This window comes from Mauremys reevesii, linkage group 2, assembly GCF_016161935.1.
Source record: "Mauremys reevesii isolate NIE-2019 linkage group 2, ASM1616193v1, whole genome shotgun sequence".
In the NCBI taxonomy this organism is placed as follows: domain Eukaryota; kingdom Metazoa; phylum Chordata; order Testudines; family Geoemydidae; genus Mauremys; species Mauremys reevesii.
This window is the reverse complement of record NC_052624.1, coordinates 49,418,547-49,435,043: the sequence shown is the minus strand read 5'-3', so window position 1 is coordinate 49,435,043 and position 16,497 is coordinate 49,418,547. Positions and strand designations below refer to the sequence as shown.

General features: G+C 42.6%; 1 protein-coding gene across 1 annotated transcript in view; it reads left to right on the top strand.

Annotated features, from left to right (window-relative positions):
- COL28A1 (collagen type XXVIII alpha 1 chain) overlaps positions 1 to 16,497 on the top strand; it is a 113,201-nt gene that overhangs the window by 20,722 nt on the left and 75,982 nt on the right. The window contains exons 11-14 of the mRNA XM_039521098.1: positions 2,659 to 2,712; positions 5,553 to 5,621; positions 7,672 to 7,740; positions 11,394 to 11,462. Of these exons, the coding sequence (XP_039377032.1) occupies positions 2,659 to 2,712; positions 5,553 to 5,621; positions 7,672 to 7,740; positions 11,394 to 11,462 (261 nt within the window). The remainder of the gene's footprint in view (positions 1 to 2,658; positions 2,713 to 5,552; positions 5,622 to 7,671; positions 7,741 to 11,393; positions 11,463 to 16,497) is intronic.

The following is a 16,497-nucleotide window of genomic DNA, read 5'->3' as shown; positions in this document are numbered from 1 at the left end:
CACCCAGCCCAACTATTTCTAGATAGAAACATTATGAATCAGAGAGATTTAGACTTATCATAAAATGAGACAAATCAAATAAACACCATTTCCCTACAGAAACTAAACTCTCCATGCAATGTGTATTCAGTTATGCATCCTTTGTAAAATACCCAGCTGCTAACTGTTGCAAATTGAGCCATTTCTGAATTCTTGTAAAAATAACTTTGGAACAATTTAGTAGGAAAACAACCCTATTAGTTTTAGGTGAAGTCATAATGAACTGAATATTTTTTCCTTTCAATGTACAGTAGTCAATGTAGTTTTTAGTTCTGTGATACCCTTGTTTCAAAACTAATGTTGGATATTGTTAATATTATAGTATATTATATTAACGAATTATATTATATTTATATTATAGTATATTATGGTGTGTATTCAGTTTGTTTGGAAGACTTCTGATGCAAAAAATTGCTGGAAAATAAAAAGAGATCAATGTTATGCTAAAATAGAGGATTAATCCAATATGCTCAGCAATTTATTGTAACTATGAACCGTGGCAACTAAATAATTACTAATGGGAATACAGTACCTTCAGTGACCAAAAGGAACATGCCAAACAATAAACTGGATAGTGATTGATCTCATTTACAGAAAATTACAGTATTAGATTCCCTGACATCCTGCCTGATGCACATTTACTACTGCACACACATTTCTTCATCTCACTTCTTGGTAATCTATTTTTCACCAAGACAAATACATCAAAAAGAGTGATGTGATTTCCAAAACTTCTGTTAGGAATTCTTTTCAATGTTTGTGTTCTCATAGGCTTAAACATTATTTTGGTTTTTTTTATGTAAAGTCTCTCATTTATTAACAGAATAGAGTAGAATTTGTTTTTATTTAAACACACAACAATTTGATTAAAACCATTTAAGGTTGTTAGTGGCAAATAATAACCAACTCAGAACGACAAACCCCAGGAAATACAGAATAAAGGCATACATTTACATACATACAAACACACACACTGTCACCAGCCTTACCTGAACAAATCAGCTAGTCCCAACCTCAATCAGAAAGGAGACACAGACAACATTAGCTATACCGCTTGTTCCCATGGGAGGATTCTTTGCTAGGTTGTGTGATTTGATAATTTGCCTTTTAGAATTTTAACTGTTTTGTGGTTTTGTTGATGGTTATGATGGTTTTTTTTAATGATTTGTGAATTGTATTTTTTTGTGATTATTTAGGAATACTGGTGTGTTGTTGCATGGTTTGTAGAGCAATTGGTGTGGTTTATTAGGCAAGGGAGAGGTACAATAAATTGATATTTTTGCCAAGCCTGCCACAGAGGGTGCAAAATCAGGGAAACTGAGCATTTTGGATTCTTGCCAGTTCTTTTTCTTTTTACCAGCATAAAATGTTCTAGTATTTCCCAAACTTTCTACTGTAATAAAAAACAGTTTTCATGGTTGAAACCTCTTTATTGCTCATGAGTATCTCTGCCCATCCAACAGCAAAACTCCATGAGGCCTCATAGGGTATGTCTACACAGCATAGAAAAACCTGCAGCTGGTCTGTGCCAGCTGACTTGGGCTCATGGGGTTTGGGCTGTGGGGCTGTTTCATTGCTGTGTAGACTTCCAGGCTTGGGCTGGAGCCCAAGCTCTGGGACCCTCTCACCCCACAGGGTCTTAGAGCCTGGGCTACACGCCAAGCCCGTAAGTCTGCACAGCTATGAAACAACCCCGTGAGCCCATCAGCTGACATGGGCCAGCCACAAGTTTTTCTTTGTTGTGTAGACATACCTATAGACAGAGACACAAAGACCTGGTGATCAGCTCTGCTGCTGGGAGCTGCAATGAAGCGAACTGCACAACCCCATTATGTGCAACCTGCCAAATGGCCCTAGGTCTCCCAGTAGCTGACTATGGAGATAAAGATCTACTTTGGGTGTCAAGGAGAGTTTTAAGGGCTGAATGCATAGGATGTATAACAGTCTTCCACATTTTTGCTGTTTCTCACAGTCACTCATCAATCTACACCCAGCAGCCTGACCACGCATTTGCGATATGGACACACTCATACCCCACGCCTTTGTGTAAGTGCTGCAGACTGGGTACTTACATACTGCTCACAGAGGTCAGAGGATTGTTTTCCTTGTGTCTGAAAACACAACTGTGGCCACAGTAACAACTAGTTCTAAAAGTATCTTGCAGAATGCAGTGTTTTTCAGAAAATCAAAATAAACCACAGCTCAACAGTAGATAGCTGGCCTCACAGAAGTGGTTTCTTACCGGACTTGAATAGAAAGAGAGAAGGTGGTGGTTTAGTGAACTTGCTGGGGAAGGGACTTCCAGGCATAGGGGACAGTATAGAAGTATCACAGAGTCCAGCGCTGGAGAAAGAGAGGAACAAGAAGCTCCAAATTAAATACATGCAAATTGTATGTAGAAGTAAAATATTCTTTCTGCAAGAGCTGGTTATTATTATTAATGTGTATTATGGTAGCACCTCGAGGCCAGGGCTCTGTTGTGCTTGCCACTGTACAAATGTATAACAAAGACAGCTCTAGCCCCAAAGATATTTTACTGTATTGTGTTCAAGACAACATTCAAAAGAAACGTTCGTATCTTCGAAGAAAACTAATTCTATGGTATTTATCCTGGTATAGGGAATCAGTGGACCTCCAGGCGAGCCAGGTCCAAAAGGTATTCAAGGAAATAAGGTAAGATATAGGACTGTCTATGTGGAATATGGAGTGTGTGCAAAATAAGCTCTAGCAGAGTGCTAGATTATAGTTTTGTCACTGTGATGTCATGAGTTTCTTGACACTGGTATGCTTAGCATGAGAATAATGTACAGTAGGGCAGCGCCACCAGGGTAGTAAATCTTAGCGTTACTGACAAGGCTCTCTGGTTCTAAATTCGTTCAGGCAATTTGCTACAAAATTACTTTTTAGGCTGAAATATTTTGTGCTTGAATATTGTTGAAGTTGTTTGATATGTTTCTGTTTTGCTGTTAGGAAATATTCAGATGTGAAAGATCTCTTAACAAGAGTTGAGTATTTATTTGATGCTTTGTGTTCTGAGGACTGAAAAATGGAATTAAAAAACATTAGACAAGGATTTGGTCCTGAATGAATACCAAGGCCTTTGACATATTGAAGATAGATTGTTCAAAATAATGAGTTGTTGTAACCCGAGCGAGTTAGAATTCATTGGCCCAAGTATCTGAGGAATGTAGGCATTCTTCCTGTTCACAAATTATTAGCAAACTGATTTATGCAAATATATTTGTTCTACTCATAAAATTTCCATTATCTTCAATGAGTCTTGTACAGTTAAATCCTCAAACATCTCTTTCAAAATATAGGGGCTGAGGTTAACACCTGCAAGTTATCCATTTTACAGCAGAACTATGGGTAGCCTAAAGAATGAAATACCATTTTTAGGTTCCATTAGAATTGGGTCTACAATTTGGGGTATATTCATGTTTTGTTCCTGAGGCAACAAGTCCAGTTGAAGACACAAAGGAACAGCTTTATATGTGGAAAATATTTATGATATAAATTTTACTGGAATCTTGGTCTGATAATTTTTTTCCTTTCTTGACAAATGCTTTTCTTGTTCTTTTTTATCCATCTTTCATGCAAAACACAATTAAGGAAGCCCATAGTGGATTATTTCAGCAGGGAAAAAAAAGGGTCCTGAAAGAAACTATTCATGCATGTGGTGAAATAGCCATGTCTCTACTAATCCTGATTTAAGCAGTGCAAAAGTTAGAAGTCTTGGCTTCTTTCTGTAATTTCACATTGACAGTGCATGGACTGTATTACCAGCTAATCTTATTGTATAGTACATTTACTTCTTCTGAACTGTATTGGTGCTTTCCTCTTAGTTTATATGTGTGTGTATCAGAGCCAGCTCCAGGCACCAGCCCAGCAAGCAGGTGCTTGGGGAGGCCAAAACCCTGGAGCTGGCCCTGGTGCCTGCCCAGCCTCTTCTCCCCACAGACCAAGGAGATCCACCATCTCTGATGTGCTCCAGATAGGGCCGTGTATGCTGCATGGAGCCAGCATGCTCAGCTGGGCAGTTGCTATGTGAGCTCTCCACACTGAGCAAAGAAGAAAAGCTAGTTCAAAACTTCCTGGGGCTTTAACAGGGGAGGGGCGTTCACCTGTGTACTTGGCTACAGGACAGCGGAGTTCAAAACGATATGAACGCGGTCATGGTGGGCATTGTGGGATATCTCCTGGAGTCCACTTAGGGAGATGTAAGCAACATAGTGTCTAGACTGACACTATGTCACTCTAACTATGTCATCCTAAGCTCTACATCTCTTGCGGAGGTGGTTTTATTATGTGGGCATAGCAGGCAAGTTAAAGTAGTGGGAGGAGCATTGCAATGTGTACACCTCCATAGTTAGGTCAGCATAAGCTGCCATATGTCAGCAAAACCGTGTAGTGTAGACATAGCCTTATTCAACAAGCATTTTAAATATTGTTTGAACTACTTTAAAAATATTTTAAAAACCTTTTTAGTTTTACTAATTTGCTAAATAAAATACAATAAAGGGTATTGTTCTTTTTTTAATTTTAGTATTCTTAAAAAAGGCCACTAGATAGGATTAAGTACATACCACTGAACAAGGGTAAGGGTCTGAGAAACCAAAAAAGAAAGGAAATCCAAAAGCTGTCCTGATCTCAACACACTGGCCCAAATTAACTATTGGGGTAGGCAGCTACAGCCACTGAGGTCAATGCACCTTGTTACCACAGTATGTATTGTATCAAACATCAGGTACATTCATATTCAGAGACCCTGGCAATATCAAGTAATGTTAGAGAAGATTAAGACTCTATTAGTGTATATATTGGGTTTATCACCAAGGCAGCTGAACAAAATATTTGTCTTAATGTTGAGTTTATTTGGTTTAAATTAAATCCTAATGATGTTTTAAGCCAGTGATTTTAGTATTTGTTAGATAACACATCAGAACTAATTGTCTACAGATCTCATTTTTGTTAGTGAAACCTACCTTAACTGGATTAGAATCACACTAAGAACACTTGAGAATCAGAGACTGACTAAGATTTACTGAGGAGCTATAATACACAGTCAGCAGTGTGGGGAGATATTAAGCTCAACAGTTAAGGCATAAATACTTCCTAATCCCCAAAAGAAAGAGCGAAGGACTGAGCAACACACATCAAGTTACCAAATAAGGCCAACAACCAAGGAACCAGCATAAAAAACAACCACAATTTGGAGTGTATGTTTGCAAAGGAAATCCTGTGGTCTCATTATTCTCAAATTGGTTAGATTTATGCAGTGACATCCTGACCCCAGTGATGTCAATGACAAAACTCCCAGTGACTTCAATGGGACTGGGACTTCACCCATGACATCTATTAATTTTGGAACTCATTTCCTTAGATCAGAAATGTTCTTTGTAAGTAAATACGTATTTTCCCATCTGTAATGACACTAGGGACACATATTGTGGGGAATATTATCAAAGTACCATAAACACTTTGTTGCCTCTTAACTTCTTTTGTTTCTTTAGGGAGAGCCAGGTCCTAGAGGTCCTTATGGTCCCATTGGACTCCCTGGTGTTGGACTTCAAGGACCTAAGGTAATCATCAATAATACAGGTTTCAGAGTAGCAGCTGTGTTAATCTGTATCCGCAAAAAGAACAGGAGTACTTGTGGCACTTTAGAGACTAATGTTCTCTGTATGTATATATATCTTCTTACTATTTGTTCCATTCTATGCATCTGATGAAGTGGGCTGTAGCCCATGAAAGCTTATGCTCAAATAAGTTTGTTAGTCTCTAAGGTGCCATCGGTAATACAATACGTTTCCTATCATGATGCAGTCTCTATGTGAATCCTTTGTAGTATATTTTAATGAAAGTTAGCTTGAGTTTACTGCCATAACAAGTGAGTTATTATTTGAAACTGAAGAGTATATAACTTTAGAAGTTTACACGCTTGCATAGGATGGAGGTAGCTGAGTTGCCTTTCAGTCATCCCAAAGCCTGATTATAATCTCACCTACAGCAGTGAAAATCAGAAGTAACTACTGAAATCAGTAGAGGTGAGATCAGTTTCATGGCTGAAGTACACATGGTCTGCTTCCAGTCCTGCACCATTATGCATATTGTCGGAGAAAAACTCAGTTCTCGCTTTCTGTTTGGGTGCAGCAAAATCAAATACTTTATTCTTTCTCTAGTAATTACAATAGAGGGAGGGAGTGTCCTAGGAAACAGGGTTGCCCCTTGTCCCGGACAGGTCTCTCTCAATTAGTAAACAAATACAGCAAGCATTTATACTTTTGTTACAGACAATAGCTAGCAATCATGGAGACAGTAAAGAGAAAACAATTGCATTTGTTTATACATAAGCCTTTCTGCTATCTTATTTGTCTCACTACTAAAAAAAAGCAAGACTGCACATTGCAAGGTCGTAATGACTTTTCACACAGTTCACTCTGTCTCACATTATCTTGCTTCTACAAATCTCACATCATTAGGGTCACAGCTAGCCTAACTCATGCTAACCTAACTAACATGCATTTAAGATCCCTTCAAATCCTTATTAATTATTTCCTGGCCTCCACAATATTTATGTAAAGTGTATAAATATACATATATATACCAATATATATGGCCAGAGACAAGGGAACTAAAAACTTGTTGGAGAATAAATGACTGATTTCTCCCATATTTCTTAGTTGGGAGATGGAGATTCCCTGCTATTTTCTCTCATGCACCGATTCATGCCTGCATCTTGTTTGAGTCAAAGATTACTTCTGGTGCTAATTCTTCAAAAATTGCTTTAGGCCACGTATCTTCTGTACCGTACGGACAAAGGGCCAATGCCTAGAACAACATACCTGTAAGGTTTTATTGCTCTTTTCCCTGCATCCATGGAACTCATGGGTGTTTTCCATGCTGTGGAACAGTGCGAGATGTTGGAAGACATTCAATGTGTGCTGCGTGAGAGCTACATAATCATTTGTAATTTGCCCAGATGAAGGAGCAGAGCGTTGTTGTGCTGCTTTTGCCGCAGTCCAGGAGGGAAATTGTGGATTAGGGAGTCATAGTGTCCCTCCCAAGCTCCATGATGCTCTGTAGAGGAACTACACTGCACTAGGTTTACACCCAGTGTGGCATATGCTGCCCAATGTACTGGACTGCTATGCCAACTCTCTACTGCCTTATACAGAGTGGGGGATGCAATGGCTCTGTGGAGCCTGATACTCCCTGTGTGCTGGCTGTGATGGTACCATGTACTGGTGCATGAGTATAAGTGGGTGCCTGTTATCCCCTTACTGTGTTTCCACTGGCATGTAGGACGGGCTACAATCTCCTAAATTATAGTTTATGCTCCTAAATTATAGTTCATATTAACTGTTCATTAAAAGATGCTAGTGGTTTCATTTCAGTGCCACCAGGGGACATTATATGGTGCACTATACCTCACCTATGAGTAAAGAGTAAAATTTTCAAAAGTGCCCAAATGAGTTGGGAGCCTAAGTCCCACTGACTTTCAGTGAAACTTAGGCTCCAGAGTGCTAAGTCCCATTTTCAAAAGTCATTTAGTCCCAGTCACTTGGGTGCTTTTGAAAGTCACACTGTAATGAAACAATAAGTAACATCTCTGAAATTCTTTCCCAACAGGGTGATAGAGGCCAGGAAGGAAGAATTGGGCCTCCAGGGCCTATTGGAATTGGTGAGCCAGGATTAACTGTAAGTGCACAGGACAGTTCTGTATAATGTGTTAGAAATTAAAAACAATACAAGACATCTAAGTGAACTTGTTTGATAGATTATGGTCATATTGACTGGCCCACTCTGTACCTGCTGCTGGGACAATGAAAGTGAGTGGATGTGTTAGTAACTGTTGCAATAACAACTGCACGTAGCAGAGCTGAGCCAGGAGGAAGTGCCATCTCTAAAGAATATGAAACAAAGAAAAATTTGATTGCCTGATCCCAGTTAAACAACCTCTTAGGGCCTGATTTTCAAGAAGACTCTAGATGCGAATTTGTATCTGTGCTTCTCTTCTGGTTGATGTTAAGGAGAAAAACACTTTAGAACGGTCTGAAGTAAAAATATATCTTTAAAGAATCAGAAGTTGGGCCATTCCTATGTACCTGTGTGTAACTTAAGTACGTCAACACAGCTGGTCTGGAAAGGTTATTTAGATGCCACATATCTTTAAATGTTTCTGTGCCACTGTCAGTCTCGGGATCTTAGTTCCTGTTTTCAAACTAGTTCTTATATTTCTTTGGTTATAAAGAAAAAGAGAAGAAACTTTTACAATAACTCCTCACTTAAAGTTGTCCTGGTTAACGTTATTACATTGCTGATCAGTTAGGGAACATGCTCATTTAAAGTTGTGCAATGCTCCCTTATAACATTGTTTGGCAGCCGCCTGCTTTGTCCACTGCTTGAAGGAAGAGCAGCTCTTTGCAGCTAGCTGGTGGGGGCTTGGAACCAGGGTGGACCCGCAGCTTGCCTACCAGCTCCCCGTTCCTCTAAGTTCCCTGTGCGGCAGCTGACCAGCAGGCTATCAATTACCGGGCAGTTCAGCTGTCCCTCCCCCCACTGCTGTGTGCTGCTCCTGTCCTCTCCCTTGAAACTGCTCCCCGGAGCCTTCTGCTTGCTGTGCGGGGGGAGGGGAGTGGCAGAGAGGGGGGCTAATGTTAGGGTGTCCCCCTCCCCCTCTGCTCCTGTACCCCACTTACCTCATCTTCCATAGAGTTGGGGGACACACGACAGGGCTCAGGACAGAGGGAGCTTCCGGGCAGCAGCTGCCGTCTCAGCTTGCTGATCTGCTTAAAAAGGCAGTGTACTTAGAGTGGGGTCAGCGTACTTAAAGGACCAATGCGCATCTCTCCCTCAAACACACGGTGTGTGTCTCTGTCTCTGTCTGCCATGCTGTCTCCCCTCCCTCCATTCATGCTGCCTTGTAGAGTGTGAGGCTACATTAACAACGAGTTAACCCTTGAGGGCTCAGCCAATTGCTAGTTCATCATTTAGCAGCAAGGCATTTCCTGGGAAATATCCCACCCTCTGACTTCACGACCTCAACCAAGCTTCACAATCATCATCACTGTGTACCAGTATTAAATTGTCTGTTTAAAACTTATACTGTGTGTATAAAGGTAAGAGGGAATAGCCAGCATGGATTTGTAAAGAACAAATCATGTCAAACCAATCTGATCGCTTTCTTTGATAGGATAACGAGTCTTGTGGATAAGGGAGAAGTGGTGGATGTGGTATACCTAGACTTTAGTAAGGCATTTGATATGATCTCACATGATAGTCTTATCAATAAACTAAGCAAACACAACTTAGATGGGGCTACTATAAGGTGAGTGCATAACTGGCTGGATAACCATACTCGCAGAGTAGTTATTAATGGTTCACAATCCTGCTGGAAAGGTATAACAAGTGGGGTTCTGCAGGGGTCTGTTTTGGGATTGGCTCTGTTCAATATCTTCATCAACTACTTAGATATTGGCATAGAAAGCATGCTTATTAAGTTTGCAGACGATACCAAACTGGGAGGGATTGCAACTGCTTTGGAGGATAGGGTCATAATTCAAAATGATTTGGACAAATTGGAGAAATGGTCTGAGGTAAAGAGGATGAAGTTTAGTAAAGACAAATGCAAAGTGCTCCACTTAGGAAGGAACAATCAGTTTCACACATACAGAATGGGAAGAGACTGTCTAGGAAGGAGTACGGCAGAAAGGGATCTAGGGGTTATAGTGGACCACAAGCTAAATATGAGTCAAGAGTGTGATGGTGTTGCAAAAAAAGCAAACATGATTCAGGGATGCATTAACAGGTGTGTTGTGAGCAAGACACGAGAAGTCATTCTTCCGCTCTACTCTGCACTGGTTAGGCCTCAACTGGAGTATTGTGTCCAGTTCTGGGCACCGCATTTCAAGAAAGATGTGGAGAAATTGGAGAGGGTCCAGAGAAGAGCAACACGAATGATTAAAGGTCTAGAGAACATGACCTATGAAGGAAGGCTGAAAGAATTGGATTTAGAGAGGGGACATGATAGCAGTTTTCAGGTATCTAAAAGGGCGTCATAAGGAGGAGGGAGAAAACTTGTTCATCTTAGCCTCTAAGGATAGAACAAGAAGCAATGGGCTTAAACTGCAGCAAGGGAGGTTTAGGTTGGACATTAGGAAAAAGTTCCTAACTGTCAGGGTGGTTAAACACTGGAATAAATTGCCTAGGGTGGTTGTGGAATCTCCTTCTCTGGAGATATTTAAGAGTAGGTTAGATAAATGAATTCTAGGGAAGAGAAAAGAATGCTACAAATAGAAAGTTACTTCAGTGTTTGAGGCAAAATTGGCTATTCTTTTTAAGAGCAGCCTCTGAATTTCTATGCTTTGCCATTTCTTTTTGTATCAGAGGGGTAGCCGTGTTAGTCTGGATCTGTAAAAGCAACAAAGAATCCTGTGGCACCTTGTAGACTAACAGACGTTTTGCAGCATGAGCTTTCGTGGGTGAATACCCACTTCTCTATAACTTCTCTATAACTCCACAACTCTATAACTGTGACCACTGTATCTTACTCAGAGATGATAATTCCTGTATTGACCTAAAAAATGATGCTATAACATCATTTGATTAATGACTCCATGGACACTTTCAAGAATAATAACTCTCTTCCCCTTTGCCTTCTCACAGAGTAGTTCTTCTGGGGAAAACATAAAAACCTTTCTTTCAGTAACTTGGAATGAAAAATATTGCAGTGTCAGTTATGAAATATGACCAATAATACAAACTAAATATTGTGGAAAATCTTTGTAAACTTCTCTTAATCACAGAAATGCAGAGCTGGATGTGAACTTGAGATGTCATTAAAAGACCAGCCCTCTGCACTGAGGCAGGACCAAGTAAACCTAGACCATCCCTGACAGGTGTTTGTCCAACCTTTTCTTAAAAACCTCGAATGATGGGGATTCCAGAACCTCCCTGGAAGCCTGTTCCAGAGCTTAACTACCCTTATAGTTAGAAAGTTTTTCCTAATATCTAATCTAAATTGTTCTTGCTCCATATTAAGCCTATTACTTCTTGTCCTTCCTGTTGTGTTCTACACTATCTTCAGTAGACATGAAGAACAGTTTATTGCCCTCCTCTTTATAACAACCTTTTATGTACTTGAAAACTGTTATGTCCCCCCTCAGGCTTCTCTTCTCCAGAATAAACAAATCCAATTTTTCAGGTAGGCTGTTGCAAAATTTCTTGTAGCCCTTGCAGTTCTCAGCTCCATGACAGATGGGATGGTATTCGTGTACCTGAAATAGCATCAATAAGGAAATGTTTAATTGCACATGCCGTCTGAAGCTGTCCTTTTTTTTTTTTAACATCAGGGGCCTCGTGGTCCTGAGGGTGTACAAGGCGAAAGAGGTCCTCCAGGAGAAGGCATTCCAGGCCAGAAGGTAAATGTTACACTGAAATTCTTAAATATGGTGATTGTGGTTTTCAAAAAGTACCTAAGTGATTTAGTAACACAATACTGAAAGCCAGTCAGTGGGGCATATGCTCCAAGACATTTTAGGTGCTTCTTGAATATTTCACTTTCTCTTAAAAAGATTAAGAGTCCTACCAAAAGAAATGTCACCCTCGCCAAAATACAGTAATAAATTACTGACCCACTGAGGGCAGGTCCATACTCACCGCGCGGGTCGACGCGGTGAGTTTGACTTCTCTGAGTTCGAACTATCGCGTCTAATCAAGACGCGATAGTTCGAACTCCCCGCGCGCTCCGGTCGACTCCGGAACTCCACCACCGCGAACGGCGGTGGCGGAGTCGACCTTGGAGCCGCGGAGTTCGACCCCGCTGCGTCTGGACAGGTTAGTAAGTCGAACTAGGGTACTTCGAGTTCAGCTATGCTATTTGCGTAGCTGAACTTGCGTACCCTAGTTCGACCCCCGCCCTTAGTGTAGACCAGGCCTTAGTGCTGAAGACTGTGTTAATAAGAGGTCTTATCATGGTAGCATTGGTAGGTTAAAAAAGTATCTTTTGAAAAGCTCTTTATGTAAAATATAACCCATACAGCTGCTTAGTACTGGAGGGAACCATTCAGAAGGCAGTTTGATTCTTCTTGCCACTCTGGGAAATGCTGACAAGGATTATACGATTGTGACTCTAGGCACCTCTGTATTCATATTCTACACACTATTGCAATAATATTTGTACTAAACATGCCTTGTGAGATATCATATACAAGCTAATAATGTGCTGGTTATTAATAGCATTGTAAAATGCATGTATTTATGTTATATGTGGAGTTATGCATTCTATCTGATGTTATTAAAATGTATTTGAACCAGACAAATCTGGGCTGTGGGTAAGCAGTTTTTTCCAGATAACGGAAAGGCTGGTGTCTTCATCCAGGCACAATCACAGATACTTGGCAATGACAGTCAATTGGCATATCACAAGCTGCAGGGACAGATCAATTTGAATTGTAGAAAGCACCAGTGGGGAAGAAACTAGCATGGAACCTTCTCCATCAGTCTCCATGGCACCTTTCTTCACAGCAGCAGAGCATTTTAAGGCACTCAGGTTTACAGGATAAGCAGTGACACAACCTCTCACTGGTCTGAATAGCACTCCAGAATGTGACAATGAGTCTGTATGGACATGTACCTCATTATAGCATATCATCAACATCTTAAAATAAAATATATGACTCAGGGCCGCCCAGAGAGGGGGGCAAGTGGGGAAATTTGCCCCAGGACCCGAGCTCCACAGGGGCCTGCACAAGAATGGCTGAGGCTCCTTCCTCAGCCCGACCTGACCCCGTCTCCGCCCCTCTCCTGGAGCCTCAGCACGTCCAGCAGCGTCCCTGGACAGCTGCACTGTGGCTCCGGCGGGGCACCTGAGCTCCTCCCCGCTCAGAGACATGTGGTAAGGGGATGGGGCTGCGAGCTCCAGGCTGAGTTCAGCTCCCTCCGCTCAGCGTGGAGCTCGCAGCCCCGCCCCCTTACCACACAGCTCTGGGTGGGGTGGAGCTCAGGAGCCACGCCAGAGCCACGCTGCAGCTGTTGAGGGACGCTCCTGGATGGGCTGAGGCTCTGGGTGAGGGGGGAGCTGGGGGTGAGGGGCTGGGGCCGGGGGGTTGGATAAAGGGCAGGGAGTCCCGGGGACAGTCAGGGGACAGGGAGGCGGCAGAGGTTGGGGGTGGTGGTCAGGGGACAGGGAATGGGAGGGTTGGATTGTGGGCATTCTGGGGGTCTGTCAGGACTCAGCGGGGTGGGGGTGGATAGAGGTCGGGGCAGTCAGGGGACAGGGAGCAGGGCTGGGGTCCCAGGGTGGTGGTGGTGGGGGGTCTCTGGGTGAGGGGACAAGGAGCAGGATGGGTCGGGGATTCTGAGGAGGGCAGGCAGTCGGGGGGCAAGAAGTGGGTGGGGGTCGGATAGGGGGCAGGGCTAGGCTGTTTGGGAGGCACAGCCTTCCTTACTCTAAAGCTCATTCAGCAGTTTGAGGTTTGCAGAAGAGCCAAGCTGTTAGCTTTTCCATTAGGGCTGCCATCCCTTTCACTTCTCAAATGCCAAATTATAGTCTATATTTAATTTCAGTGCCATAGGGAGATTCATGTCAGGGGACGGTAGCTTCATTTAAAATTAGCCACTGGCGGAGGGAATCACATGAGAAGAGCAATATCCTTCCCAACCCTACCAAGGGAGACCCCCCCCGCTGCATTCCCTGAGGCTCCAGAGGGGTTAATTCAGTGGTTCTCAAATTTTTGTACTGGCGACCCTTTTCACATAGCAAACCTCTGAGTGTGACCCCCCCACTTATAAATTAAAAACACTTTTTTATATATTTAACACTATTATAAATGCTGGAGGCAAAGCGGGGTTTGAGGTGGAGGCTGACAGCTCACGACCCCCAGTAATAACCTCATGACCCCCTGAGGGGGTCCCAGTTTGAGAACCCCTGGGGTAATTTAATTTTAGCACCCTGTGTCCATTCACATGCATGTGCTATTTTGAGCATTTCGGTTTTCACAACATAGGCTCATCCCAGATTCTGGAACAAGCTCAAACGCTCAGTTTGTGGAGTATGTACATAAGCTATACTAAAGACAAACCCACAGTAACTGTCTCCAGTTTGTGAGGGACCCCATGGAACCAGTCTCTAGGAAACAGATAAATGCCTGGAGGTTAAGTCCATTAATGGCTATTAGCCAGGATGGGTAACGAATGGTGTCTCTAGCTTCTGTTTGTCAGAAGGTGGAGATGGATGGCAGGGGAAAGATCACTTGATCATTACCTGTTAGATTCACTCCCTCTGGGGCACTTGGCATTGGCCATTTATGGTAGACAGGATACTGGGCTGCATGGACTTTTGGTCTGACCCAGTATGGCTGTTCTTATGTTCTAACCTAAATGAACCCAAAGTTATGGAGACAGATATGAGTCAAGGAAGCCAGCAGAGTATCAGACACCTGGAAAAATCTCTGACTGGATGGGCTTAGGCGTTTGGTCACAAGCTGAGGTGGTTCAAAATTTTGGATTTTTTTTAAGCAGAATTTTTTTCTTGTTTCTTTAAACAATCAAACACAGCAAGCAGCAAATATTTGACCACACATTTCTGAAACCCCAAACCATATTCAGGTTTTGGCAGACTAATTTCAGCTTTTCAATTAAAAAAAAACCACAACAAATTTTGAAGGAAAGCAGACATTGTCCATAATTTTTTTCTGCTTTTTAAAACTCCCTAGTTTTCGATCCAGAAAAAATTTTGACGGAAAATATTTGTCCAACCCTTTTAATGAGCTTTAGTGCCTTTTAGCACTAGCTGATGCTGAGAACCAGTGATACCTTGTAAAGAAGTTTTCTCAAAACTGGGTTTGTGCCGAGATGCAGGTTTATTTTTCCCAGGGCCACCTGTGGGCGGGGGGGCAAGTGGGGGCCCCCACGAGAATATAGTATTGTATAGTATTGCAATTTTTTTTATGGAAGGGGCCTCCGAAATTGCTTTGCGCCAGGCCCCCTGAATCCTCTGGGTGGCCCTGATATGAGTGTGCTGATTAATAAATAGTTTTCTGAAACTAAAACAAAACCCCAAATATTGGTGGTGGAACTTGAACTGAAATCTCACATCCCAGTCCCACGTAATCCTCTTTCTGCTGTTTTGTTCAAGAAGAGCACAACAATCTCATGCTAACTGAGATATTTTATTGGTTCCACAATTCCCTGGTGCCTTAACTGCTGAACAAAGAAGATTTTCCTCCCTATAAAGGAAAAGATGTCAGACAGTCACATTGTGTGCACTGGTGTTACAACAGTCCACACCAAACTGCTCAATCAAGCAAATAAAAGGAAGTTCTTCATCACACAGCGCACAGTCAACTTGTGGAACTCCTTGCCTGAAGAGGTTATGAAGGCTAGGACTATAACAGGGTTTAAAAGAGAACTAGATAAATTCATGGAGGTTAAGTCCATTAATGGCTATTAGCCAGGATGGATAAGGAATGGTGTCCCTAACCTCTGTTTGTCAGAAAGTGGTGATGGATGGCAGGAGAGAGATCACTTGATCATTACCTGTTAGGTTCACTCCCTCTGGGGTAAACTGGCATTAGCGATTGCTGGTTGACAGGAAACTGGGCAGCCAGAATGGCAAAGCAAAAAAAACAAAATAAAACTGCAGCACGGCTGGAGCAGCAAAGCAGGGAAAAACAAACAAACAAAAAAAACCTGCAGAGTGGCCAGAGCCAGGGTACAGGGGGACTCCCTGCACTGCAGACATGCCCCGGCTAGCAGAGGGGGGTGGGGAGAGAGAGAAGGAGGGCGGCCAGGGCTTCAGCGGGGTGCTCGCCACCTGCCGGGCAGGCTCTGCACCGCTCCAGTCAGCAGGGAGGGAAGGACGCGAGCTGCCAGGCTTGCTGCAGACCTGGCACCAGCTGGGGCAGATGGAGCGCACAGCCCGCTCCCAGCAGGGCGCTCCCCTCCTCCGCGCCACCGCCCCCTACAGGGCAGCCGGATCAGCAAACCGGAAAAAAAAAAGCAGCCATGCCACCTTAGGATTAGGCGGAATGCCGCCCCATAGAATCTGCCGCCCCAAGCAGGAGCTTGCTCGGCTGGTGCCTGGAGCCGGCCCTGGATGGACCGTTGGTATGACTCAGTACGGCCATTCTTATGTTCTTATGTTAAGCACATTTTGCAATGTTTAAAAGATGAAACACCCAGACTGTTCTAGTCTCCCTTCAGTTATTGCTTTCCCCCTTCTTACTCTAGCTTAACCTGAGAGTTCTTTTAAAGCCCTTTCAAGTTACACTAGTTCTAACAGAGTAAATGCAGTTTATGAACTGTAGCTAAGCTACTTCCCATTGCGATAAATGACTCTTTTGATAGTATGTCTTGTTTGAAGAAACTGTTTCCATGCAGACATCGTCTATTGTGATTTTCTGTTGATTTGTGTTAGAAATTTAAATGTGTGAAGTCCTAAAGCCAGTTAACTTA